This window comes from Sylvia atricapilla, chromosome 28, assembly GCF_009819655.1.
Source record: "Sylvia atricapilla isolate bSylAtr1 chromosome 28, bSylAtr1.pri, whole genome shotgun sequence".
Taxonomy (NCBI): Eukaryota; Metazoa; Chordata; class Aves; order Passeriformes; family Sylviidae; genus Sylvia; species Sylvia atricapilla.
Window position 1 is genome coordinate 64,946 of NC_089167.1, and position 26,877 is coordinate 91,822.

Genomic DNA, 26,877 nt, shown 5'->3' on the forward strand with positions numbered 1-26,877 from the left:
CTCCCCCTTTGTCCCAGTCTCGCGGTCCTCAAAATCCCGACGATCGCCCGCGAGTTGTTTTCCCCCGCGATCCGCTCCCCCCTGACATGGTGTGTTTTTCTGCTGCCCCCCGTCACGTTCCTCCTGCCGCCGACGTGATTTGGGGTCGTTTTCCCTGCTGCTCTGGTGTTTGGCTCACTCCCCCTCCCCGCTGTTGTGTCTGTCCTTGCTCGGGTGGAGGAAGGGATGGCGAAGCGATTTCGCTCGGTGTCTGGGTGGGGTAAACGGACTTCTAGGTGGAATCTGATCTAAATCTTCCCGTTCCCCCCTCTGGGGCAATTGTCCCATGTCCAGGGGACATGCCTCAAAAGAAAGCATGTCTCTATCCTGATCGCTAGGATGAAGTACAAGTTTTTTCTTTCCCGGGACCGGCATCGGGGAATCAGGTTTCGGAATTTGAGGCGCCGAGATAGGCTATTGTGATTTATGTGCCTCATCTTGGGGAAGCTGCTGGCTATCCCCTCCCACATTCCCACTAGGAGATATGGGACCTGCCTGCTGCTGAGAAGCAGCTCGTTGCTGTTCAACAGAAGAAACATTGCTCTGTTCCTCCTGCGCAGCCCTCCGCTGCTGTAAAGAAGGAGGAACTGCCTTTTTATTATGTGAAGTTGCCTCTAGCATGATTCTCCCTCCAGGCAACAGCCTCACAGCCATTTTATCCTTTTTAGTTGCCCTGTGGTACAGTTCCCTATTTGCCTCTTGCCAAAATGCCGGCTCAAATAGGACGTGGGTTTCACAATGTGGAAAGTTACACCAAACCCACAAAAGCAGAGCTTGAAGCTCCTTTTCAGGAAGGCCTGCAGGATGTGCAGACATAACTACTCGTAAAGTAGATAGGATCTTAAGTTGTTCCTGGGAGACTCCCACCCCCATGTGTTCTGGATTTGACTGGTCTCACCAAAACTGAAGAACAGGGTGCAGATGTTCTCAAATTCGTCCCGGAGGTAGCCTGATCACCGACCAGCAGATCTCAGGGTGACAAGTCCAGGGCCCTTGGAATTCGTCTGTCCGAGGCGAAGTTGAAGTCAGCTGCTTTGGCCACAATTCTTCCCCTGTCTTCTCTGGGTTTTTTCCTGGCTTTAGAGGGCTTTGTCTGTCCACTGGAAAGCACCCAGGGATGCCAATTCTTGGTGAGGTGCCCACCCAGGGACGCCAATTCTCATGGGGGGTTTCCTCACCCGAGATTTAGGTGGTTTAAAGTCTTTGGCCCTCTAAAAGCCCTGAGTCGCGTTGGTATAAAAAAGCAGAGTCCTCAAGGTCTGTTTTCAGGTTTCTCGTGTTGTTTATTATTTGGTATCTCAAAATTTTCTCTGCTCCCAGCTGAGGTCCGGACAGCAGCTGGGACACGAGGCGAATGCCTCCCAATGGGATGTTCCCTAACATTTATACAGATAACTACGTGTCAGTTACTTACTATTTTGTACCAATACCTAAGTGCCCACACTAAAAGTGTCATTTCTACTTTGATCCAATCCACTCTAACTACTCTGTGCCATCACCACCCCAAAAGATGGAGGGTGAGGAAGAAGGAGAAGTACATGAGGTACCACCCAAATTCCGCCATCTTGTCCCCATTTACTTCTATTCTATAAACTCTAAAACTACTGAATTCTGTATCATCTACTGTACTAAACTACTGTTTTCACATCCCGGTGGTAATTCCTTTCTCAGTGTCGGAAGCCTCTCCCATGGATTAAAATCAGACCCGGTGTTTTCCTGGGCTCTGTGCCAAGGTCTCTGCGCCCCCTGGACCGGCTCCACACCCCCTGTGCAGGGCTCACATTCCCTTCCTCGGGTCCCAGGCCATCCAAGGGAATGTCCTGGACTCCAACATTGGACAGCATCTGTATGTCCCCTGCTGAGAGGCATATAGGTGCAGACCTGGTCTCTTGAGGCACAGGTGGTAGCAAAGGGTCTGCCTCAGGGGCTCAGGGACCTGCATTGTCCCAGCAGCTTCTGTGCAGGCCCCAAGACTAACAGCAGCTCCAACAGTTGCAGAGGACCTTGGGGTTCAGCAGGCCAGGCCCCCAACTCCTGGACATGGTTGGGGTCTGGGGGCAGATGAGCCCTGTGAGAGCACTCAGGCCCCGTCTGCTGCTGTCCCTGCACTTGGCAGCAGCACAAGGTACCAGGCAAGGGGCTGGCAAGGGGATCGGCAGGTGCTCTCTGCTGTGAACAATGACCATATGGCAGCTGTGGAAGGCGGGGGAGCCCTACTGTCATCCACCCAGCCCCAGCAAGCAGTGGTCCTGGCCCCATCATGCTCTTTTGCCTCCCCTCTCCCTCACAATGCACCCAACCCCAGCCTTGGCTCAGCATCTCTATTGAGTCATGGATGCTGGCAGGAGTCTCAGAGTAATGTGCTGGAGTTCTGGCATAGGGTTGGCTTCACTCTGTGGAGTGCCGCTGGCCTGGCCCCCTCTGCAGAGGTAGGGTAACTCAGGGCTGCCACCTTCTCCCCAGGGGCTTGTGCTTGCCCTAGCTGCTGGACAAGGATTTGGAGACTGCCGTTTGCCTCCACCTCTCAGGTGCAGGGACAAACCACTTTTCCTTTGAAGCAGCCAATTTTATGTCTCTGCACTGCCAGGAGTTTTGAGTATCTTTTATAAATAGAAAAGGGAAGAAAAAAGAGGGGAACAGCAGGTGAAGGGGGTTCCACCAGAGCTCCACCCCCTCTACCCAGCACAGCAGTGCTCCTGGCCAGGCCCAGAGGCTAAAAGGGGAGGAGCTGCTGGGACCCCAACTGCTGCAGTGGGGCTTCCAGTGATACTGCAGCAGTGGCACTGCCTGTTCACCCTGGTGTTGGACAGTCCCAGGCTGGCATTGAGCTGGTGGGAAAAGTGAGGAGAGGTTAAAGGAGCAGGAGCTAGCAGGCTAGGGGGGGCCTCTCTGTCTCTGGGCACAGTCAGGAGAAGGTCCCAACTGCCCAGGGACAGGTGTGACAGGGACCATGGTCAGAGACCATGGTCAGTCACCAGCCACCTGTGGCCACCAGAGGTGGTAGCTGGCAATGAGTGGCTTTAATCTGGCAGTACAAGTAGTCCAGGGCCACTGCATGCCCTCCTGTGGGTCTGGCACCTGGCATGACAGCAGTTGGCATATGGTCAGGCTTCTCCATCATCTTCCTCCTCCCCACTCGAGTCCTGGGGGACCTGAGACAGTGCAGAAGGGGCTCAGTGGTCACAGGATCCCAAGGGCATCAGGGTGGCAGGATGCCCATGTCCTTCTGCCCTCTGTTCCCTGCCACCCACCTGCTGGCCAGGATCACCATGCTGGGCCAGCCAGGGAGGAAGGGCAGTGACCGCATCCCCTGAGTCCAGGCGAGAGTGCTCCACTGTTGACTCATGGGCCATCTGTGGGCAGGTGGACAAAGCTTCCAGAGAGAGGCTGGCACCAGCCAGCCAACGGGTTGGGTGCCCACCCAACACCTCTATCAGCCCCATGGCCCCCTCAGGCAGATAGGTTAACTGAGGCGCAGTTGGTGACCAGCAGGCGCTGGGGGCTGCATACCAGGACAGGCGGTGCCCGGAAGAGGTAGCTGAAGGGATAATAGAGGAAGTTGATGAAGGAGGCAGCATAGAGGTCTGCATAGCGCATCAGCTGGTTGGCAAAGAGTGTCTGACGTGAGCCACAGCGGAAGAGGCTGCCCATCTTCCCATAGCACATATCCATCTCATGTGTGACTTTCTGTGGGCGTAGCAGGACAGTCAGGGCGCCCTACGGCCCCTGAGGGGCCCCCCCACGGAGGAAGTCGTGGCAGGGGAGTGAGCTGAGCTGTGTGTCAGCTGGGATAGTGCCCTGGTTGTCACCTGGATCCGACGCTTGATGGAGCTGATGTCTGGGCGCTCATTACTGCCACTGTCCAAGTGCCTGGAATGGATCAGACCCAGCTAAGGGCTTACCTGGAGAGTTCCTCACAGATGCTTCCACCCCTGCCTGTCTCCCACCCCAACTGACTTACTGGTACAGCTCGGCCAGGAAAACATCCAGGCTCCGCAGCTCCTCAAACAGCTCTGCAAGGGCAACAGGGCCAGCTCAGTGCAGGAGCATCACACACTGCCCAGCATGACCAACAAAGAGGGTCAGGGCAATGGCCACTGAGGCAGTTTTGCCATCAAGGGGTGTAGGAGGCTCCAGGCCTCCTCCCATTGCATGGCAAAGTCTGTGTTCCCAACCCGGCACTGCTCACCACTCTTCTCTGTCCAGACCTGCAGCTCACGGGCCAGCTCAGGAACCACCAAAAAGGTGCGCCAGCCCTGCCGCTTCTTGGATTTGAGGATGTCCCCAAAGATGTGGTCCCCCATATAGAGGATGTCTTTGCCCTTCACACCCAGGAGGTCACACACCATATCTGAGGAGCCTGTGACAGCCGAGGATTAAGGTGGGGGGGGGCAGAGTATTCTCCCCTATGCTGCCCACAGGGCCCAAACAGAGCCCAGCTGGGCACTTACCACCGGAGTAGACAGCACAGTGCTGGAGGGGGCCAGTGTATGTCCCAATGCGCAGCTTCCCTGTGTCCTGCAGGAAAAGAGGACCCCAGGATGGGGACACTGTTATCTGTGCCTGTTTGGTGGCCGACCAGCCATTAGTCTACCTTGCTGTGCCCACGGAAGCTCTCCAGGTGCCTAAATAGTGCCCACCATCCCAACTAGCCCTGCAGCAGGGAAGAGGTCGTCACCGTGTCGACTTGGCGAAGGACAGTGCCCTCGGCAAAGAAGAGGGGCTTCCGGGTGTCCACCACAATCAGGTCGAAATAGGACCTCCAGGGGCGCTGTGGGACGTCAGCCTGCGGATGCCGGGGAGGGGGTCAACAAGAAGATGCTGATGGCATCCAGCGTGTCCCACCCACTCCACAGTGGGGACAGACTCACCTTGTCCTCATTGCTGAAGTCAAACAGGTAGGACATGATGGCCTGCAAGGACATCCAGCATCATTGCTGCCCCCACGGAAGGCAGACCCTGCCTGTGCTTCGACACATCCCGTCTGCCTCCCCCGTCTAGGGCCAGCTGGACCTGGTGGTGGGGGATGTGGACACTCCCTACTCACATCAGTGTAGGTGTAGTCACTGTTGGTGGCCAGGAAGACCTTCCCCACTTCCTTCATGCGGCTCAGCAGCAGTGGCACACGGGGCTAGTGAGGGGCAAGTCAGTGGGGGGAAGCAGAAGCGGCCACAAGGAATACAGAGGCGGCCACAAGGAATTGATGAGGGGAGCAGAGTAGGGACGGGTCCATAGGGGTCTGCACAACTCACATCCTTCACCACATACTTCTCCAGGTTCTCTAGTGTCTTCTCCTTGAGACAGCCCTGCAGAAGGGGTGAGGTGGGGCTGGCCACAATCTCCCAGGGCATGCATGTGGGAAAACCCCAGCAGTCTGAGCACCCACCACCACCAGCCCCTGCCCATTGCACCCACAGAGAGGTGGACATGGTCCATGGCCTCGCGCACATCCTGGAACATGCTGCGGAAGGACATGAAGAGGTTCCCATGCTTGTAGCCGGTGTCACAGCTGCAACAGTCAGGAATGGAGGGGGTGAAGGGGCTGCCCTGCAAAGGGAAACTTCCCCCAAGATTTACCCCATCTGGTCCAATACCAATCCCCCACCCACCACCTCCCTCTTACTTGACATATCTGGAGCAGTTGGTGAAAAAGTCCACGAGACAGGCATAGAGGTGGGCCTCTGTGTGGGAGAGGCCTGTGAGAGGGGATGCAGGGCAGGACAGCACCTCAGGGTGGTGGGAGGGCCAGGACAATGGGGGTTTTTACTCACCTGTGAGGTTGAAGAGAGTGTTGAGGATGTGGAAGCGCTTCATGTCATCCCGCTGGATGAACTTGTTGGGGTAATAGTGGAGGATTTCGGCCCTGGGGAGGGAGCATGGAACTGCACTCCACCCTGAGGGACCTCTCAACTTCCCCCTGCCCCAGGGGTGGTGAATTCCCAGACTCACCCTTTGAGGAAGCGGAAGCCATGGGCACAGACTAGCAGGTTCCCGTGGGAATCCACCTTCAGCAGGTTCCCATACAGGGCATCAAACACCAGTCCCCTGCACCACACAGCTGTCAGTGGGTGGGGGGCTCACTTCCCCTCCCCTCCCATCTCTGGACCCCCTCCACAAACCAACCGGGTGGGGAAGGTGGGGTCATATTTGTAGGCAAGGATCTCAGGAGGGTACCCAATGGCAACAAGGTGCTCCAGCAACAGGGCGAAGGCCAGCTCCTCATAGTCAGGGGACTTGTACACTGTAGGCAGGAAAGGGGGATAAGGGCAGGGGCTGGGGGATTCCCACCACTACCCCACCCTGCCTTAGAGCCCCCCTAAAACGCACTGGCCAAGGTGTAGTCCATGTCAAAGCCAAAGCATTTGATCTTCTCCAGCGCCAGGCTCCGGTTGACAAAGATCCTGGGGGTGACCATGGGAGGAGTTACAGGGTGAGGAGAGGTTTAGGGCTGGGGGTGGCATAGAGGAAGAGATGTGGTCGTGTTTCCCTATCCCAATCTCTGGTCAGTGCTCTGGAAGGGTTGTGTGCTCACCCCAGCCTAGGGCCCCATAGCAAGTTATTGGAGCAGGAAAATGGGCCGTGGAGCTGGAAATGGAGTTGGAGGGGGGAAGGAGGGGCAGAGGGTGTGCAGGGAGTGGGGACAGTGACTACTGTTTGGACCTGCCCCCACCCCGGCATGTCTATATGACAGCCAGGGTCTCTGCCCCCTCCCGATAAAACACGCGTCCTCTCCCATACCTGAATCCCGGGATCCTTTCTTCGGGTCCTGCTCCTCTCCCCATGTGCCCTCCCACCCATCCTTCCCCAAGCCCTCGCCCCGCATCCCCAAGTCCTGCTGCGCCCATTGCCCGCCAGTCCCCCCGCATTCCTCAGCCCACCGGTGCTGGCAGTCCCTCCGGAGGGCCTGCGGGTCGCCCTGCCCCGGGCCTCGGGCCGCCGGGCCCCGCTGCCCCTCGCTGCCCATGGCCACCGCCTCCGGCCACCGCCTTCGGCCGCCGCAACTTTAACGGCGCCCTGCGGAACGGCCCCGCCCCGGCCACCGGCCGTGCCCGGCCCCGCCTCGGGCAGCGCAACCGGGACGGAGCCGCGCACCCCGAGGCGGTGACCCCCGAATGGGACCCGGCCCCCCCCACGGGGTACGGGCACCTCCTCGCGCGTGGCCCCCGCACACGGGAAGGGCTCCCCGTGCCCTCCCTGAACGGGGCTCCCCCGTGCCACCGTGTTCGGCCGTGATACCACGCTGCCCCCGTGGTGTCCACCCCCGCGACCCCCAGGCCCAGAGCCGTGGGTGTTGTTTGCCCAGCGGCGCCGCTGGCAACCGTCCGGCGGCGAATCATTAACCGGGGTCAGGGACCGGCCTCTCCGCCGCCCCAAAGCCGCCCCGATGGGCGCAGCGGCCGCGGCGGGGGCCGGGCGAATACACCCTGGCCTCGCAACGGGGAATCCGGGACAGGATGGAGCACCCACGTCCCGTGGGACACATCGACCCTCGCCCTACGGCGCTGGGTTAGCGTCTCCACGCAGCACATAAAGCACCTCCTGAAACCTACGTGCGTCGCCCCATGGGACCGTCCCCCGCCCTCAAGCACTCCCGGCTGGCCCCCACCGAGGTTCTTGCGACACCCCGGGGCCGCTGACGCGGGGCCCCTGGACCGGCCTTGACCCAGGCAGGAGGGAGTATCCCACGGCACATGGAGGGGCGGCAGGGCAACTGTTATCCATGAGCTGTGGAGGGACGGACACACGGCCGGACACAGGAACACGCGCACTCATCCCCCCACACCAGGGATAGGGCTGATGACAGGGGCAGCCGCCCCCAGGTGTAGGGCCCCGATAACCCCTGCGCAGGGCTGTTTACAGCTCCTCCCATTATCCAGGGGGCACGTGGGGCTCTTATCTTTGCCCCCAGCTCTCTCCCAGGGCTCAGGGCCAAGGCAGGGAGGGCTACGGGGCAGTACCTGGCCCCTACCATATCCCAAATCCCCAGAACCATAGGCAGCACTGGCATACGAAGGAAATCTTTATTAAGTCCGAGGTAGCAGCAGTGACAGGAGGCCAGAGGGCAGCCCCCAGGGCCCCCGAGCAGGATGGTGTCCACAGCACTATGGCAATGGAGGCAAAGCCGAACACTGCAGAGCCCGCACAAAGGGTACCCCCACGGCTACCCAGCCCTTTGTTCCAGGGCAGGCAAGGACCAACCTCTGTCCTTCCCCCAAGAAATCACCAGCAGGGGGGGAGTAGAAGTGAGAAAGTGACCCCCAGTAACTGCTTATCTACAGCTACAGCAGATCAAGGTGCATTACCAGGGGGCAGATACAGCCATGGCAGCATACCCCCCAACAATATTAGCGCCAAGACAGTTATATTTAAAAAAAAAAAAAAACAACACGATACTTCAGTGACAGCACTATGCGCAGATGGGCGCAGCCGCCACCCCACAGCAGGGAGCCCCAGTGGCTCCTTGAGGGAGGACAGCAGTGGGAAGCATGAGCACTGGGAGCCCTGGTGCCCTCACACCTTCAGGACAGCAAACTTGAAGACAGCCATGATGGCAGCGCTAATGAGGCCAGAGATGGGGACAGTGACAAACCACGCCATGAAGATGTTTCGGAAGAGGCGCCAGTCCACTGCCTTCCTGGAGCGCAGCCAGCCCACTGAGACCACTGAGCCCACCTGCCCAAGGAATGAGGGCACTGCTCAGTACCAGAGCAGGCATCTGCACCCCTCAAACATGCACTCCTTTTCCCCCTCAGGCCAGAACCCTGGGTCCTGCCCCAGCCTGTGGGGACCTCAGAGAGCACAGGCAGGGAGTGCAGGAAAAGGAGTTGCCACCCCAGAGGGGTGACAGGACCAGAACCTCACAGCACTTGGGTTCTCATAGCCTCTTGGGAGAGCCTAGGGGACCATGAAAGGGGTTTTACTCTCCCATCATCTCCCAAGTGCCCCAGGGACCCACCCCGAGGCTGGGCAGCCACTGCCACCTTGCACTGAGATGCCAGCAGCAGAGCTGGGAGCTGACAGTGACCAGCAGCCCAGAGTGGGGCCTCCCCCATAGCTCAGCCCTACGAGCACCAGGATTCGAGAACACTGAGCTCACACTGAGCCAAAGTCATTTCCCCACTACCCCTCTTACCTTGCAGTGGGTTGTGCTGATTGGGAGGCCGACATTAGAGGCAATAACCACTGTCAGCGCTGATGCCAGCTCAATGCTGAAGCCGCTGCAGGGACAGAAAGCAGATCAGAATAGGGGCACTGGATACCCCAAAACACCCAGTGGGCACAGCTCAGGGCAGCACAGCTTGGCTCTCTAGACTCCCGAGTAAACCCCCCAGGATGCAGCAAGGTGTTGGAGCTACACAGACTCCAGCTCCACCACTGAAATGCCCCAAGACAGAAGGGAGAGAGGCTCCTGGAGCAGAATGCAGCTCTCATGCTGCCTGAAACATCCCCTCTGCTCCATGGTAGCCCTTACCTGGATGGCGTGATGGGAGTTAGGTCCTTCCCCATCGTCTGGATGACTCTTCTTCCCCAGACCCACAGGCCAATGCAAATCCCTGCACCCCCATAGAGAAGCAGCCAGATGGGAGTTGCCACCTTGGTAGCCACATCGCCCGTCTGATAGACCAGGAAGAGTGCAACCAGGGGCCCAATGGCATTGCTGGAAGAGAAATGGGATCTGGTCTAGACGGCCAAAGGCTCTTGGCAAGATAGAATATCCCTGGAAGTGTTCAAGGCCAGGTTGGATGGCACATGGAGCAACCTGTTCAAGAGGAACATGTCCATGGCAGGGGCTTGGAAAAAGATGATATTTAAGGTCCCTTCCATCCCAAACTATTTTGTGATTCCATAATTCTGTGAGCACTAGCCCCAGCTACCAGCCTCCCTGGCTCCCACTAACTCCACTGACCTGACATCATTGCCACCATGAGCGAAGGAGCCAAAACAGGCCGTGAGGATCTGCAGGAACTGGAAGAGTAGGGACACCTCAGGCTTGTCCTGCTCATGCCACTCTTCCAGGGAGCTACTGCTGCCCTTGTGGTCACTGGCACCCAGCTCTGCCTGGGCTGTGTTCAGGTCCACGTCCGCAGCTGGGTGTGCATCCGCCACTGCGTTGCAGTAGCTCGTATAGCTGTCCATGCGGACCCTCTTCTTAGTGTCCACCACAGACCAGCTCAGCTTCTCCCCCTCCTCACTATCCCTGGCACGCAGGGAGTCCAGGGGCATGCCACAGATAGCCATGGTGTAGGAGGTATAGCTGTTATTGCGCCGCAGAGGCTTGTCCCCAGAATCCCCCATGCAGTCCCCCATCTTGGCAAGGTGCAGCTTGTGCAGCAGCTCCTTGTAGAGACCGGAGTCCTTGTGCACAGTGTGGTACTGGTATTGCCCACCTGAGCTCAGCTGGTGACCCACTGCCTGGCTGAGGTGGACCAGGTTGCCATTGGGCAGCCGCACAGCTCCTGCCAGTAGGGACAGCAGGTGAAAGGGTTAGCACCAAGGGGTGCCTGGCACTGGGAAAGTCTTACCTCCATATCACCCCCTGCTACTCACCGCTGTCAATGCTTGTTTCCTTCAGATCAAGGCTGGGAAGCCTCTCCTGCTCCAGGGCCTCCTCCAGCTCCCCCACATTGAAGGAGACCATCCTCTCCTCCAGCACTGCCTGGGGGGGAATGGCCGACCCTGCATCAGCAGCAGGGCCCTTGGCATTGCCCGGGGTCATCTTGGCCTCCTCTTGCTCCTCCTTTGGGCAAACATTCTTCTCCATCAAAGGGCTTTCAGAGGGACTTGATTTTATCTCTCCTGTGAAGAGGGGCAGCCACCATCAAATCCCTTTCCACCACTGCACCCAATGCCAGCAGCAAGCCCACACACTCCTTGCTACTCAGATTTATGGCAGCCAAATAAAATTTACAGCTCCTCCCTATCCTGAACTTTGGAAATTGCTGGCTAGTCAGACGTTGTCCCGGGCACAACAGCCAAACCATCTAAGCCAGCTCATCCCCTATTTTTAGACACACACACCCACACGGGGTGTGGTGAACACCATTATAGGGCTTTTATGTCAGTAATGTCTAGTGCAGAGGTTCCTCTTTAGGTCATGTTTGTCCCATCCCTGTGGGCAGTGGGATGCTCTAGACCCACTTTTGGAGTGGCTATGACTCCTGAAGCTGACAGGTGCCCAGAAGAGCCCAGCTCCTCTACCAGCCCAGCAGCTCCAGCCTGGGCTCCTCTCCAGCTTCCACTGGTAGATGACAAACCCAAACAGGAGCTGGTCTCCACCTCTCAAAGGCAGCCTGGTTTCCTGTCCATCCTAGGGAGCCAAGCCAGTAGCACCCGGCTGTGGAAGCTGAGGCTGTTCCTCCGCCTCTAACGGGAAAAGCATGTTTTCTCCAGGTGAAAACATGATGTCAGCTCCTTCAGAAAACAACCAAAACCACCTTCTTGTCATAAACATGACCATTTCCCTGTCACTTTGTTTCCTTCAGGGCCTGGGCTGTGGCATCAATCCTTCATCCTGGCATCAAGTCCCAGCAGAACTATCTCCCCCTGCATGCCCACCTCCTCCCAGGGATGCTGTGGGCAGGCAGGGAGCATGTCTGACAGGCAGAAGAACCCACTCACAGGCAGGAGTTAAGTTAAACAACTGGAGGACTGTGAAGAGCAGCCATAAAGCTGTTAGTCATACCCCAATTACACCAGCACAAGGACATCCCCTCATCACCAATTCCCAAGGCCCCAGCTTGCACACATCATTGATATTCACGACCACATGCAGTTCCAAGCACTGCTCTGGAGGCAAAGCTCAGGGCTGATCCTTTGGATGCCTTTCAATAGTGTTTTGGGTTTTTTTTTTTGCTACAGGGAAAGGATTTCATCAGCTTTAAACTTGTGATCTGCACCAGCCAGGCCAAGGATTGCTCAGCAGGTACGAGAAGATTAAAGGTTACAACAGGCACATTGTCTCTTGCCTTCTCTCTCCTCTATTAGAGTGGGACAAGCTGTCTGATACTGCCCACAGCTCCATGAGAGATCACCCTGCAGATCAATGAGCCCCAGACACTGCTCAGCAGCACAACAGCTGCTCCTGGGGTGCTTGGGTTGAGAGCAGCCAGAGCCCAGTGATGAGTGCCCCAGTGACTCAGAGCAGGTTAATCTCTGAGCAAAGATGAGGATTCTGCTAATAACAGGCCCACAGCTAATGGGATCTCCCACCGGGAAGAGAAGTCAGTCAGCCAGAGCATGCCCTTCCCCAAGGATTGCAGAGGGACATGGTACTTACGGTCGATTTTCTTCTTCATTCTCGGACATACAAAGAACCAGACGACAAGAGCACAGACAACAGCACTCCCCGCCGAAATTAGGAGGATACCCCACAGAGGAAGTTTGTCAAAGCCCAGCACTAGGAAATAAAACAATGAATCTTTGAAAACCTCTGGGCAAAACCCTCCTCAATATATGACTCTGGTTTTCCCAGGCACAGGGGCTCCATCACCTGCAATGGCCCTGAGCTAATCCACCTGCCAGGGAGAAGACATCACTGCTGGGAAGGCATCACTAACCATGCTAAGACTCCAGGTATACTCTCTGAGCCCCACAGGTCATATCCCCAAAAGCAGCTGACCCTTCACAGCTCCTTCCCCCAGCCAAACCCTGCACAGAGTGGGGCATGCCCTGGGCTCTACACAGCTCTTGTCTCCTCATTTGCTGCAATGTCAAAGGAAAAAAAAACACCTCTCAGTGTGGCTGCAGCAGCAGCGGTGCTGTTTCCCTACTCAGGAGAAGACACAGAAGCTTGAGCTGCTCCCTCTGGAGCACACCAGCCCTGCTGGCTAGTGGGGAGGGTAGCTCTTCTGCTCCTGCAGTCAATGGGAATTTAGGCTTCATGGCATCTGAGATGATACATGACCCACTTAGGAGCATTCTCACAGGCAGCCTGACTTTGAGCAGAGGACTGACATCACACAACCCCAGGTAGGGCATCAGGTGCTTGTGGCTATCCAAATGCTGCATTTGCTGCTACAGGCAGTGACTTACTGGTCCTGAAGCAGCCCAGACACCTCACCCAGCCACTGGTCTGCCTGCAAACCCTGTGCTCGAGCAACCTATAGAGCTCACTCAGCAGTTCAGGACTCAGAATAAACACAGATCCACTTTGGACATGCCAAGTGATCAAGTGATTTTGGAGCAGCCTCAGTGCCCCCAGCAGCATCACTGCAGCCTGTCCTCTTCTACCCCATGGAGAGCCCAGGGAAGGGGAAGCTGACATCCCTCCAAAAAATTTTCCAGCCACTGTTTACAGAGCAAACCCTGCCAAAGCCAGCACTGCCTGCCTGCATCCCACCTCCAGAGGCTCCTCCACAACAGGAAACCCACGCTCACACCAAAAAACAGCTCAGGCCGAGTCATCCCAGCAAACAACAGAGGGGACAGAACCTCTGTCTCCACAGGCAAATCCACCTGTCCCTGCTTAGTCCTGGTCGTGACCTGTCCCCTGCAACACAGCATCTCAGTTTGACTTTTTCAACTGAATCTCAAGACTCTGCAGCACACAGGCCAAGAGTACTCTCCTCGCCAAGAGTAATTAGCTTGCTTTTAAGGACAGGATGAAACAGGAGGTGCAGCCCCATTCCCTGATCCTAGCCCCACCACTGGCAGCCTGAAGAGTCTCTTCAACAGATACCTGAGTTTTAGCACAGGTAAGAGAAGGGAAGGGGAAGTCATGTTATTGGCCAGTCCTGGGAAGTCTAAGGAGAAAGGTCTGGAGGAGTTTAGTTTGAGCAGGTCTCTTTGGTTGGGCAACTACCTAGCCCAGACAGTGCAGGCTAGCCTGCCGCCTTCTGTAACCGGCACAGGCCAGCCGCCTTCTAGGAGATCTCAGCCCTGTAAAGCAAAAAAGGGGTAAATCGTGCATTTAATGGAGGCTTTAGAAAGAATTTCAAAATTCAGGTTCAAGCATTCTGTTGTGCACTTACAGGGCGCCCCAGTGTACATGATGGAGAAGAGGTTGATTCCAACAGTGCAAGCATAGAAGACAGGCAAAGCTCGCAGGCCGTTTGGAACAGGATCTGCCTGGAAAACACGTATCAGTGCTGTAGAGAGGTAGACTGGGGGGGCTGTGCAGCAGCCAAAGAGCAGCTTAGCAACAGATTCTTTCCAGAAGAGGTTTGTGCCCTCAGTCACCTACAGATGACAGCTCCCAAAAGCCTTTAGGGAACAACCCACAGTCAAATGCCCCCCTGGCTGGGAGGTCAGGAGGTAGCACAACACCTGGGTCCCACAAGGCTCCCCAGGGAGCTAGGGCAGGCCCAGCCAAGGGTTCCAGCACTTCCAAGCCTGGAACAACTCATCTCTACCTAGCTTTTGAACCCTTTCCCTGGCTCCCCAAACTGTCACCTCCACCTACATTTTTCTTTCAACTCCTCAAAAACTTTCAAAGCTTTTACCCCTATCCAGATGACTTGAACAAAATAAAAAGTCTATTACTCACAAAGGAGTTTATTTGACCACATACCTGGCAGCAAGGCCTTTACCCCAGCAGCAGGAGCACTTAATCCCCATTGCTGCCCAGCAATTGGGATTTGGCATCAGTACAAGCAAACCAAGTCATCCTGAATGTCAAGCAGCACAGAGCAACTGGACTGCTTAGCACCAGAATGGAGTGTGACAGGGCCAACCCCACTTTGGGAGGCTGGTTACACAAGGTTACTGTGACAGGGGTGACGCTGAGTTGTTTTAAAGGGCTGCCAGTGATAAGATCTTAATATGTCTTAAATCGTTAGAGATAAAAGTTAAAAGGAATTTAACCTCAGATATGCAGAAGAAAATGCTGGAGTTTCTCTGCATAACTGGGGTCTCAGGTGGAAAGAATGTGTTTTCCCTAGCCCCAGGAACAATTCTCAGCTCCTTCCCAGCTGAGAAAAGCCATGGCTGTGGGTCACCACCTTTACCTACAGCTCACCCCAAGGAGAAAAATCTTTACACCAAGATTTTGGAACAGCCCAGCTGACAGCCCTGGTCTTATCAATTCTGGGCTACTTCATTACTGGGAAAGAGGGCTGTTCCTGTTGAAGCCAGAAAGACAACTCCCATGTTTCAGAGGGGAGGTGATGCCCCAAAACCCTCCAGGTCCACTCTGTGGAGTGGCCACAAGCCCCCTTTTCTGACCTCTAGAGCTCCCAAAGGGCTCCCCTAGTGCCAATACATACACCTCAGGATGTGCCACCCCAGAAGCTTTGGTGACCATAAACAAACCAACAAGTCCATTGAGAGCAGCCAAGAGCCCCAAAGTGTAAGAAAACAGGGCAGATAGACCTTACCTTACAGAGGATGAACCTCTGGACGAGGAAGAACAGGATAGCAGACATGATGCCCGAAAGAAGAGGTGAGATGAACCAGGACAACACTAGAAAGTGGGAAGCACAATCAGCATCCTGCCACTGGAAAAAAAAGCCCAGGGGCACACAGGGTCCACGGCTGGGGTGGTCCTGCCAGCTGGACTTACCAATCTTCAGCAGCTCAGACCACTTGACACCTTCTTGCCCTTGGGCCACCAGTGAGAAGCCAATGGTCGCTCCAACAATGCAGTGGGTACCAGAAATGGGGAGCTTCAAGAATGAAGCCATCAGCTGCCACACAGCAGATCCTGGAGAAGAAGCAGCCTACTAAGAAAGCCATCACGAGGTCACCCTGGGACATACTGCCCCTACATTGTGACCTCCCTGCTCCTTACCAGACATGGCGCTGATCGAACCTGCCATCAGCACCTCCTGTGTGGAGTTGTACATCTCTACATCGATCAAGCCCTTCCGGATGGTCTCACTGACCTTGGCTCCCAGAAGAACGGAGCCCACCGTCTCAAAAATGCTGGCCAGGATGCAGGCCTGCCGCAGGGTCACCACCCCCGAGCCCACAGCAGTGCCGAAGGAGTTAGCCACGTCGTTTGCACCAACAGAGAAGGCCAGGATGAAGGCAATGATGAAGCCCAGGACCAGCATCCAGAGGAAGTCAGCCATAGGGGCGGTGGGCACCGCGGAAGTCGATTCCATAGCGGGGCGATGGGTTAATAAATTAGGTATTAAATTAAATAGAGGGATCGCTATAGGGCTCGGCGGGGCTGCGACGTCCTACGGGCCCGTCGGTCGTAGGGGCTGGGGGCTGGATGCCGCGCCATGGTCTCCGCCACTCTTCATCCTGCGGGAAAGACAGAGCTTAGCAGGGTGAGCACGGGATACCAGCCCTTCCCGCCGCCGGTAACGGCCGCTTCCGCGCGCACCACCGCCCCCTCTCGCCGCCATGTGTGTGTCCGCCCCTGCCCGTCATCTCCGCTCACCGGCTGGGCCGGGCCGGGCCGCGCTCACCAAGAAGCCTCAACCACAGTCTCGCTTCGCTGCCGCTCCCCCGCTTCACTCACGACAGGCCCGATCCGGACCCGCCCGCCCGCGCCGACCAGACTGATGCGGCCACAGCGCCCGGCTCACTTTAACACCGCCCTCCGCTCCCACGTGACCGCAGACCCGCCAGGGCCCGGCACCGCCCTCGCTGGCCATTGGCCCGCTCGGCGAGGGAAAGGGCGGGGCCTCACCGCCATTGGGTAGCGCCGAGCAAGGGGCCCGGGCCCAGCCCCGCCCCTCCGCGCGGGCACCGCGCCTTAGAACCACGTGCGTGCTCAGTGTCCCCTGGGCGGCCGCGCTGGCGCGGCGACTGGGTGGCGTGGCCTGGCCCGGCACCGGCACCAACCCAGCCCGGCACCGGCACAGCCCAGCCCGACGGTGGGCTGACTCCACTCTGGCACGGCTCAGCACTGGTGTGAAACATCCTGACTCAGATTTGTACTCTGCCCTGGCATCGTCTGGCTCAGCCGTGCACGGGTGTGGCCTTGACTGGGTTCGGGCACATCTGGCACGGCTTGGCACCGGTGTGGGTTCTGCTTCAATGTGGCACGGGCACAGCCCAGCACATGTGAGGGCCCAGACTGGGCTTCAGCATAGCCCAACACGGTTTGGCATGGGTGTGCATGCCCACATGTGGAACAAGCTCTGCTTGGCTCCAGCATGCCAGGCACAGCAGTAGTGCAACGCCAGCCCAGGCAGGCACTGAGCTGCTGACCACTGGGCTGGCACTCCAGCATGGCTGAGTCCCACTCCCACAACTCTCGAACTGACAACACATGTGGGCCTTGCGCTTCTCTGGTTGAGACCAGCACCAACCCAGGGATACCCACTGGCCTCAGCAAGGGCCACACGTGGGCACAGAAACCAGTACCCACCAGGATCAACCGTGGCACCAGCATCCACCACTGAGTGGTGGCAGCTCAGGGGATCCTGCAAGGTCCCAGGAGATTCCCAGGAGATCCTACTGTGTTTCACCCAGAACTTCCAGCCTGGGTGACATGGGCGGGGGTGAGCTCCTGCACACAGCTAGCACTCAGCCCTCCATGAATATGTGTGCACACAGCCCCATATACACATGCACATGCATTTGCTGGGGGCACACATGTGCCCTGAGCAGGGTGAGCGCCAGTGCCCATTCCCATCTTGGGGTGATCATTGCCCAGCAGGAACCACGGCTCAGTGGTCAGAGGCCACAGGCAGCCCCAGGGCAGCAGGTCAGCCAGCACAGGAAGCTGGGGTGTGTCGCCAGGGGTTGTTCTGCCGCATGGGTCACCGGCTGGGGGCTGGCCACGGCTGGGCCATCGCGTCATGGGGACACTAGTGACAAGGGGTTGCAAATGGCACCTGGTGCGGGGGGGAAGTGGCCAGGGTGCCCCAGCCCTGCTGCATCACTGCCCCTGCGTCACCCGGCCAGAGTCCGTCCTGTGTCCCCATGGGCCCTGTGTCCCGAGCCACGTGCAGCACTGGGTGCACAGAGCCATAGCACAGCCCAGGCTGGGCCTGGGGGATAAGGAGGGACATGTACCTGGAGCCTGGGGACCCCTTGCCACTCTCAGCTCACCAAAGCAGTAGCAGGGGATGACCCCACTGCACATTCCTGTACCACTGGGTGTCCCCATCTGCACTAGGTGTGTGAACTGAGGAGGAAACTGCAGCAGGAGTCCCTGGATGAAGCTGGGAGGATCCATGTTCTGGGCCCCCAGGTTCCAAAATCCTGTACCCCCAAAGCTGAGAAGGGATCCAAGTGTGTTTACACCCCTGCAGGAGTAGAGGCAGGTCTGGGGAGCAGCACAGGGCATACGGAGTGCAGCAACAGGTACATGGGGTGCAGCACCAAACATGGAGCACAGCACAAAGTGCACAGGTGTGTGGCCAAGCATGGAAGGGTGTAGCACTGAGCAAAAGGGGGTACAGAGCCATGCACATGGGGAGCAGCACTGACCACATGGGTACAGAACTGAATAGATGGGGTGCAGGACCAGGGATGTGCTGGGAAGGAGAGGCTGGGTGGCCCTTCGAGATGCCCCCAGAACAATACATTGCAGGCTCCCAGCACTGGGAGGGGATCCTTAGACCCTTTGTCAGCTTCACTCCTACAGCGAGCCCTGCTCCTGAGCAGTGGGACTGTGACACTGGAGGCACTTCAAGCAGTGAGGCAGCACTCGGGGAGCTGCTGGGAAAAGCCCTGAGAAACACTCCAGCCTGTGGCCATCTCACATACAGACCCAGGGGCTACATCCTCCTGCCCCACTAACACGAGTAACTCCTGCATTGGGAGTCTTTGATGGATGCTGAGCCTGCCCCGAAATCCACCTGCTCGGCATCAGCATTCCCAGTCCTGGTGCCGGCTTTGACCTACAGGTCCCTGCACATACCCTGGTGTTCAACAGCATCACTGGGCATCCCAGCACTCATTGGCACACTATGGACCTCTAAAGTGTCACCAGCGGCCTCTGGAAACCCCCAGCACCGCAGAGGTTGGTGCTGCTGCCTATCTGAGCTCCACTCCTGACTGATCCTCTTATTTCATGTTGTTCTACTCTGTTGTTAATTGGTAATAAATTAAAATTAATTTTCCCGAGTCAAGTGTTTTGTCCATGACTTAACTGTTGAATGATCTCTCTCTCCTTACCTCACCCCAAAAGTTGTTCCACTGCTCACACCCCTGCCACATGTGCCTATACTGCCCCTCTCTGTATCACCAGATGAACACTGTAAGTGCAGTCATGTTCCATGGGAACACGATCCAGATTCATGAATAGTTTGGCTTATTGGAGCAACAGGGAAGCAGGCTCAGAATAAATGCATGAACCACAGAGTACTAATATATCATGACAAAAGGTATAGAACAGAATATATATAAAATATTCTTATGTGTTGCTGGAGGTTGAGAAGCACTCAGTGCCTGTTCTGGACATCAGCCAGGCACAGGGGCCCTGCGGCAGAGCTCCACAGAGGAGCAGCCCACCCTTTCCCGGTGTTCCAATAAGCTGGAATGGATAAAGTCCTGTCAAGGTCTGCCCCGGCTCACTCATCTAGCTCCTTTCTTTGCCATAGATTTCTCCAGGAGATGGTGCCCAGCATATGAAGAAATCTTGCTGGGCGCCTCCCCTGCATGGGAGACCCCTGCCACTCACTACGTGCTGGTGAATCACTGGCAAAGGTATTAGTGAAAACAAACTTGAATCACATTGTGAATAAGGTTGAAAGGGACAAAACAGTGGGGTCATCTGGTCCCACCTCCCTCCTAAAGCAAGGTCATCCAGAGCACATTGCAGCAGAGAATTATGTCCAGACAGTCCTGGAATATCACAAGTGGGTGAGACTTCACAACCTGGGCAATCTGTTCCAGTGTGTGGTCACCTGCATAGAGAAATTCTCATGTTCATGTGGAATTAATACGAATTTGCAAAACCACAACAAAGGGTCGTGTCCAGGGTCACTGTATTGCTTACAGCAGGGATAATACATATAGTGGAAATCATATTAGAATCAATTAGAATCAGTGGCAAGTTAAATTCAGAGGCATCATGGAGTCCCTGCACCCCCTCAGTACCCACAAGACCCCCAGGCCCCACAGTGGCATCCATGGGAGTTTGCTGCTAATACAGCACAATTGATTGTGCTGCTGCTCTTTATTTATATTCTTCCAAATATTCTGCTGGCTTCTGGCTGGCTGGTTGGGTGCTCCAAACTGGCTCAGGAAGCTGTGAGGTGCCTGTGGAGAGAGGAAGCTGCTGAGGCCCGGCCAGGGCACAAGGGTGGGTGTGAGGGTCCGGAGCAGCACTGGGCACCCGCGGGCTGTGGGCACCTGCTGCAGAGGGGAGCTGAGAACTCTGACCAGAGAACTCTGAGCAGAGCACGGAGCGCCAGCTCACAGCATCAGTCTCCACAGTGACTTACGGGGCACCAGTGACCCAGAGCACCAGAGCTCAAAATGCCTCATGCCACCCAATACCTGTCCGGCAGCTCCCCTCTGCCCCACCAACCTACTTTCTCCTCTTCCTCCACACATGGAGCACACAACACAGCACCATTCCCAGCAGCATCGAGCCAAGGACTGCCACGATGCCTTCGATGCAGTACTTCTGGAAAGAATTAGCATCCACAGCATTTGTGTCTGCCCTGCCCACCACAGCGTTTGGGTCCGCCCCGTTATCCACAGCATTTGTGTCTGCCCTGCCGTTCCCGGTGCTGGCGGATCTCCTGCTGACAGCGCTGTTGAGGCTCAGGCTGTTCACACCTGGAGGACCAATTGTGCACGTTAGTGGGTTCTGCCACACCTCTGGCAATCTCACCAGAGGGCTGACATTACCAACAAATGTTCTTTCCCACTTCACTAGCATCTCTGAATGAGGGAATATTCTGTGATGGCAACATTTCCACGGCTGCAGCAGAAACCAAGGGAACTCAGAAAGGCCTTGCAAGTCCCTGCTCTCTGGACCCTCTCTCCTCTCAGCTTTGTTTACACTTTGGAGTGGCCACAGTCCAGTTCTTCCAGTGTCTGCTCTCTGTTCTTGGGGATTCTTCACATGTGTCCACAATTTCTCTTGTGCTCGAGCCAGGGATGATCTGACTGGGGCAAACACAGTCCCTGGGACTCAGCTGGAGACACAACTGGCAGTTGAGACTGTGGACCACCCTTGCAGCTCACCACTACCCACAGGGCATGCATAACATGGAAAGTCCCTACAGTGAGGGTCTGAGGTGTGGGCAGGGGGGGAGCTACGGTGTGCCCCTACATGCACCTGAAACCTCTGCTGCCCGATTGTGCTTGTCAGGAGTGTACCCACCTCCTACTATCATCTTCAGCTCCCTCAGGATTTCATGCAGTACTTTGGATGTCTCTATGGAAGATTGTCCCCTTCTATCTTGATACTCTGGACCTTAATGGAAAGAATAAATTTGCATTTTCCTCCCAGCAAACCCTGGAAACAGTGCCCAGGCTGTGCAGTCAGTCAGGACTGATCAGTGACTCTTGCAGTGCCAGGGAAGTTCCAGTGCAGGGTCCAACCAAGAAGCTGGGAAAGCCCTGCCTGTGCCCACAGCTGCAACCAGACTCCCCCCAAGAAGCTCCCCTTACACCCTGAAGCACCATCTGTCCTGAAGGAACAACAGAACAGGGAAGAGGATCATGGAAGAACATCACACACCCAGGCTTTTCTCCCTGTTCCTGAAGATCCTTCACATTTGCTCACATTTTCTCTTGCACTTGCCCATCTTCCCTTTTGAGGCTTGGCAGGTGCTGCCCTGGATGGAGACTCTCTGATGCTGAAGGATATAGCTGTCCCTGTGGACAGGACTCAAGGGACTGGACAGGGAGCATGGGGGGAACACAGCTCCTTGGAGTGAGATGGACTAAACCCATTCCTGTGTCAAGGAGAGCCACCCCCAGCTCTGCCTCCACAGCCCAGCACCCACACCCCAAGGGGATGCAGTCAGGCCTTCTAGAGAGATACTTGGACTTCCCTCTCCCTTACTGCCTTTTCTGCAGTACGGGCAGCATTTGCCTGCCCCCAGTTTTCAGGACTTGTCTCCCACTTACAACCTGTGGCTGGGCTGTCCAGTGCCTGGATAGTTTTGGAAGTATTCCTATATCCTGGCATGGGGGCCCTCCCCAGGGTTGGCTAGCACTGCCAAGGGTCAGGGAAAAGTAAAGCTGCAGCATGGCTCAGGCACAAGTTTGCAGGAGGATGATATAGGGTCCCCTTAAGCCATGCTGATCTGAGAGTGCACCCCTTTGGACCCCAGTTCTGAGGAGGGATCCCTCTCTGTTGTGTTAGGGCCTCCAGGGTCTCACAGCAAAGTCTGGGATGCAGGTGCTGGGGGAAGGACGTTAGATCCAGAGTCACATTTCCCATCATTTGCTGAGGGGTGTCCAGGTGGCCTCATTCCCAAAAGAGCAAAGTTCTGAAGTGCCCAAGAATGGAGTGTGAGAGGTGGTGAGCATCTTGCTGCACCCACAGAGCATCTGAGTGTGTACCCCTAGGACAGCAACAGCAACAACCTGCACTCCAGAGGTGACAATCACCCCAGAGCAGCTCCTGGCTGCCAGCAGAGCACTGGCTCTGCACTGACAGTTTGGCACCAGGGCACAGCCTGCAGACACCCGGGGATCTTGGCAGATCCCCGGGTGTCTGAACGGCCAAAGGATAGCGGATTACCCGACACACCTGTTGTGTGAAAGGCCCTGGTGTTTTCCCCAGGGACTGTCACTGCCTGACGACCTTCCTGAGGCACTTCCTTCCGCACAGCCTCACGCTCCAGCGCTTTAGAGAGAAAGTGTGTTAGTTGAATTGAGTCACTGTTGCTCATTAGGATCTGTCAGAGCTGGGTGCTTGCCCTGGCCTGCCTACCTACCCAGAGCTTGTGCTTGCCACAGAGCAGCCTCAACATCCTGGACTGGCAGGGCCACCAGGAGGAGGATGAGAGTCAGGGTCCACCGTGCCTGTACCATGATGCAGCTGCTGCTGCTGCTGCTCCTGCCACTACTGCTGAAGCTCCTGACACCCAAGCTACACTGCACACCAGGCCCTGGCTTTGCGGTTCCACAGGGCACTTTGTGACCTCATGGGGGCTTCTACCAGCAACATTCTGCCATATCCATGGGGGGCCCAAATACTTCCCAGGTGCTGGTGACGGGTCAAAGCAGAGACACCAGATTCAGCCCTTCCCCAGCATACACAGGATTCTCTGGAAAGCTGCTCTAGAAAACTCTGCAGTGACCACCTGGGACTTCACCTGTCTCCAGAACAAATCACAGTGCTCCTGGAAGTGCCTGAGGGTGTCAGGCAGCTGCTAGTGTGGACCTGCCCTGAACATGGACCTAATACTTCCTGGAGTTCCCTTGGGGGAATCAGGAGCTGGCACCTAGGAATTATCTCAAACCTTTTATGCTCCACATCAGTCATCAAAAAGGACTCAGCTGGAAACTAAGCACAATGAAGCTGCTCATTTACTTTTCCCCTCATGGAGTAAGGAGCATACTCAAGAAAGCAAAGAAAATAGAACTTGTGGGCTGAGATAAAAACAGTTTAATAATTGAAATGCAGTAAAAAAAAATTGTGAGAGGGAGAGAACACACAAGAAAACAAGTGATGGACATTATAACTGTTCACCATCTACCAACCCATGCCAAACCAGTCCCCAAACCCTTATAGGCCATTTGTTCTGGGTAACTTCCCCATACTGGGCATGATGCTCTATGGCACAGAGTATTCCCTTGGCCAGTTCAAGACAGCTGTCTCAGCCATTCTCCCTCCCAGATTTTAGTACACCTCCTCCCTGGCAGAGCACAAGACACAGAAAAGTCATCGGCTCAGAGCAAGCAGTTCCTTGGGGCCACCTCTCCTGTCTCCTACCTGATTTGCTGTCCATCCCACTGACCCGGCAGCACCCAGGCCGGCCCTTGCCACTAGCACCTCATGTGCCTGGCAGAAAGCTGGGGGACGTCTGCAATGGAGGCCAGCTCGACAGGTGCCCCTGAGGCTCCCCCCAGCCCAGCACAGATCCCACTTGCCCAGGGGGGACACCATGCAGCTGTTTCTTCACCCCCCAGAGCTTCTGTCTCCAGTGGACTAGCACCAACCCACCTTCGCTGGCCACCTCCATGCTGGGCCACAGTGCCACTGCCCTGGGGCAGCCCAGACAGGAGGGGCCCATCACAACACCTCATCACCTGCCAAAGAAGTGCAGAGGAGTGACTCACATACCTGGGGACCCTGCTGGTACCAACATAGAAAGTCAGAGAGACAGAGGTGGCCCCAGCCCCCATGGTGCTGCCAATATCCATCGTAGCCACCACTGGGGGGGCATCCCCCGGCAGCCACATGGCCCAGGGCAGCCATATTCTCCTCAAGGCACTGCCCAAGGGGATCCTGTGAGATTGCTCCCCGGTCAGACAGGATGATTGATCCCAGCAGTGGATCTATCCAGATAGACCCTGGAGCTATCCCCCACAGAGATGGTGGCTTGCTCTCACTGCCAGAAGAGTTGCTCAGCCACACTGCAGCGTCTCCAAGAGCACCAACTGTCTTGAGCCTGGAGCAAGTCACCACTGGCAGGATGGAGCCCTGGAGGCTGTGTTGGGGTGTACAGAGGGACTCACCACTACTCTGGCCTACCATGTCCCAGCTTCGCACAGGGCACATGGAAAATGGGAGGAGAAGTAGAAGAGCACCGGGCCAAATCCCGCTCCTGGCAAGTGCCAGGCTCTGGCAGCCTGCACTGGGGTGGGAGGCGTGGGTACATTTCAGTGTGGAATTGTGATAGATTGTAACTTTATGAGATATTTACTCCCGGTTGTGTTCCATTAAAAGCTGGTTCTCCAAATTGTTTTGTGTGGGAGGGGAAGGCAGTACCGGGGGCACTGGAGAACAGCACCCAAGACGTGCAGGAGCTGCGCTGAGCCCCAGACAAGCAGAAGCCCCAAGAGGCTACTGAGCTGTCCCCAGGACTGAGGCATGGCCAGCTGGGACGACAGAGGCACAGGTGGCAGCCCTGTCCCCTGCCTTGTGGGAAGTAGCCAGATCTGATAGGTCTGTGGGAGACTCTATGGCCACAGCCTCATGCAGAAAGCAGCACAGAGCCCCTGGGACAAGGGCAGATGGGGGAACAGGGCCGGGGATGGACACACAAGGGATACAGCACCTTCATCTTGAACATGAGCAGTGTTCCCTGCAGTGGGGACAGGTGTGAGTGCAAAACCCTTCAAAGCCTCAGGGCAATGCACCCTGCCTGGTGTCCCTTGCACTTTGCTCTGCAGCTCAGCTGTGCCTCACTGCTGCAGGCAGATCACCCCAAGAGTGGCAAAGAGATCAGCTGAAGGCCAGGTAGGGATCGTCCTCTGCTGGTCTGGCTGAATTGGTAGGGAGTGGGGGAATAAGAAGAAAAACTAATTCCAGCACTGACCAGAAAATACCTGGATACTTCATCCCTCCTTGTTGCCCATTTCCCATCCAAACTCTGGACCCCATCCCAGGCGTGGATCCTGGGAAAGTGCAGTCTCCATTGGCATCAACCTTGCCCCACACTGCCCCACCCTGACCACTGTCCTTTTCTCAGGGCTCCCATCTCTGTAGCAGCTGCACTAACACTGCCCACCACCCTCGGGGCCACACTGTTCCTCTGCCTGAGAGACAGAGTGAAAGAGGAAAAGCCCAGAATTTCAGGGCTGAGCAAAAGTAGCAGCATGTACTGCCAAAGTGCATCTCGGGCCTCTGAGGGAACTGGCTGATGGAGTCACCAGGCTCCTCTCTGAGCTTTTGGAAAAGTCACAGCCATCAAGTGAAGCCTTGGGTGATGGGGAAGGGAAACTCCACCTTCCCAAAAGAAATTTAATATGCTGTGTTTTATTCCCATGTGTAGATGAACAATGTGTCCAGCCCCAAGTCTCAGTATTCAGATTTAACAGAAGCTTAATGCACTAATTCCAGGTAGACAGGTTTTGGATAAAATTCTTTACTACTTTCAGCTAGTTCCTTAGACAACTTAAAAATAACCAGAAAAGTATCTGCAGAGTTGTAAACACACGTTTAACAACACATGGCAAAGTATGTTCCAGTGTTAGTATAGACTTTAAAACGTTCATTAACAGGATTTATGTCTGACTGATTGAAAAGAAGTACCTAGACTCTGAGAACTACCAACTCTCTCAGCCTCAGCTCTATCCCTTGGAAGATTATGAAACAGATCCTCCTGGGAGCTCTGCTGAAGCCCACGGAGGGCACGAGGTGATTTCAGGACAGCCAGCACAGAACCAACGACAAGTTCTGTCTGACCAACCGTCTGCGATAGAGCAATTCCACCCGCAGACAAAGGGTGGACTACGGATGGTACCTCTCTGGGCTGTTGAAATGGCACCCCCAACATCCTTCTCTTCCCTGGAGAGACGGATTTGCCGGGCATGTCTGGTGGGTGAGTTGTTTGGATGGTCGCAGTGTTGATCAAGTCGATCAAGGGGAGCAGCTGATAGAATAATTTTTGATTTACAGTCTGTCCCAGGACTTTTCTGGACCAAACCTGACGCATACGGCTGGATAAACCCATGCCCCGACAGGGGAGGAGTGCGCCGAGGGGTCACAGTGGCCGGGGTGACACCAGGCCAGAGACCGGAGGCAGGAGCGAGGGGTCTGCTAGGGGAGCTCCCGCAGCCCCGAACGCAGGGAGCAGGCCCGGGACCGCCGAAGCCGCTCCCGCCCGCCACCACGGACCCGGCCCGCGCCACTTCCGCTTCCGCTCCCGCGCCCGAGGGCGCCGGCGGAGCCTGGGCGCCACCTGCAGGCTCGGAGCGGCTCTTGCAGCCCCGCCCCTCCGCCCCCTCTCCGTGGGGGCAGAGCCGGGAATGGCGAGGGGAGGGGGAGGCCGGGGACATGGAGAGTATGGGGAGTGGGACACTGGGGACGTGGGGACCCGGGGTCTAGGCGTTGCCTCGTTCTGGGAAGCGACAGGA

At 56.3% G+C, this 26,877-nt stretch overlaps 3 protein-coding genes across 17 annotated transcripts; all 3 read right to left on the bottom strand.

Moving 5' to 3' along the window:
* Positions 1–2,626: 2,626 nt before the first annotated feature.
* On the bottom strand, positions 2,627–7,929 carry LOC136372522 (cytosolic purine 5'-nucleotidase-like). 10 transcript variants are annotated; one of them, XM_066337151.1, is made up of 18 exons: positions 6,918–7,289; positions 6,367–6,440; positions 6,163–6,280; positions 5,989–6,084; positions 5,811–5,902; positions 5,663–5,735; positions 5,455–5,548; positions 5,292–5,345; positions 5,087–5,170; positions 4,911–4,952; positions 4,718–4,825; positions 4,491–4,557; positions 4,229–4,399; positions 4,001–4,052; positions 3,849–3,909; positions 3,550–3,726; positions 3,291–3,392; positions 2,627–3,191 (listed from the first exon to the last, which is right to left on the bottom strand). In XM_066337151.1, exons 1-18 carry the CDS (start codon positions 7,001–7,003, stop codon positions 3,144–3,146), a joined length of 1,599 nt encoding a protein of 532 aa, XP_066193248.1. In that variant the 5' UTR covers positions 7,004–7,289; the 3' UTR covers positions 2,627–3,143. The 10 variants fall into 10 exon arrangements, with proteins under 10 accessions (XP_066193248.1, XP_066193249.1, XP_066193254.1 ...); XM_066337152.1 differs by having other exon boundaries at positions 5,663–5,720; positions 6,918–7,286; XM_066337157.1 differs by lacking the exon at positions 4,229–4,399 and having other exon boundaries at positions 6,918–7,929.
* Positions 7,930–8,046: 117 nt separating this feature from the next.
* On the bottom strand, positions 8,047–16,524 carry SLC20A1 (solute carrier family 20 member 1). Of its 6 annotated transcripts, none has more exons than XM_066337145.1 (11): positions 16,367–16,524; positions 15,767–16,227; positions 15,539–15,679; positions 15,354–15,439; positions 14,010–14,106; positions 12,317–12,436; positions 10,588–10,836; positions 9,947–10,496; positions 9,512–9,697; positions 9,173–9,257; positions 8,047–8,712 (listed from the first exon to the last, which is right to left on the bottom strand). In XM_066337145.1, exons 2-11 carry the CDS (start codon positions 16,080–16,082, stop codon positions 8,551–8,553), a joined length of 1,992 nt encoding a protein of 663 aa, XP_066193242.1. In that variant the 5' UTR covers positions 16,083–16,227; positions 16,367–16,524; the 3' UTR covers positions 8,047–8,550. The 6 variants fall into 6 exon arrangements, with proteins under 6 accessions (XP_066193242.1, XP_066193243.1, XP_066193244.1 ...); XM_066337146.1 differs by having other exon boundaries at positions 16,395–16,520; XM_066337147.1 differs by lacking the exon at positions 9,512–9,697.
* A 3,523-nt stretch (positions 16,525–20,047) lies between these two features.
* On the bottom strand, positions 20,048–26,799 carry LOC136372524 (uncharacterized). Its single transcript, XM_066337163.1, has 4 exons — positions 26,265–26,799; positions 21,221–21,313; positions 20,421–20,670; positions 20,048–20,145 (listed from the first exon to the last, which is right to left on the bottom strand). Exons 1-4 carry the CDS (start codon positions 26,797–26,799, stop codon positions 20,127–20,129), a joined length of 897 nt encoding a protein of 298 aa, XP_066193260.1. The 3' UTR covers positions 20,048–20,126.
* Between the last annotated feature and the right edge of the window lie 78 nt (positions 26,800–26,877).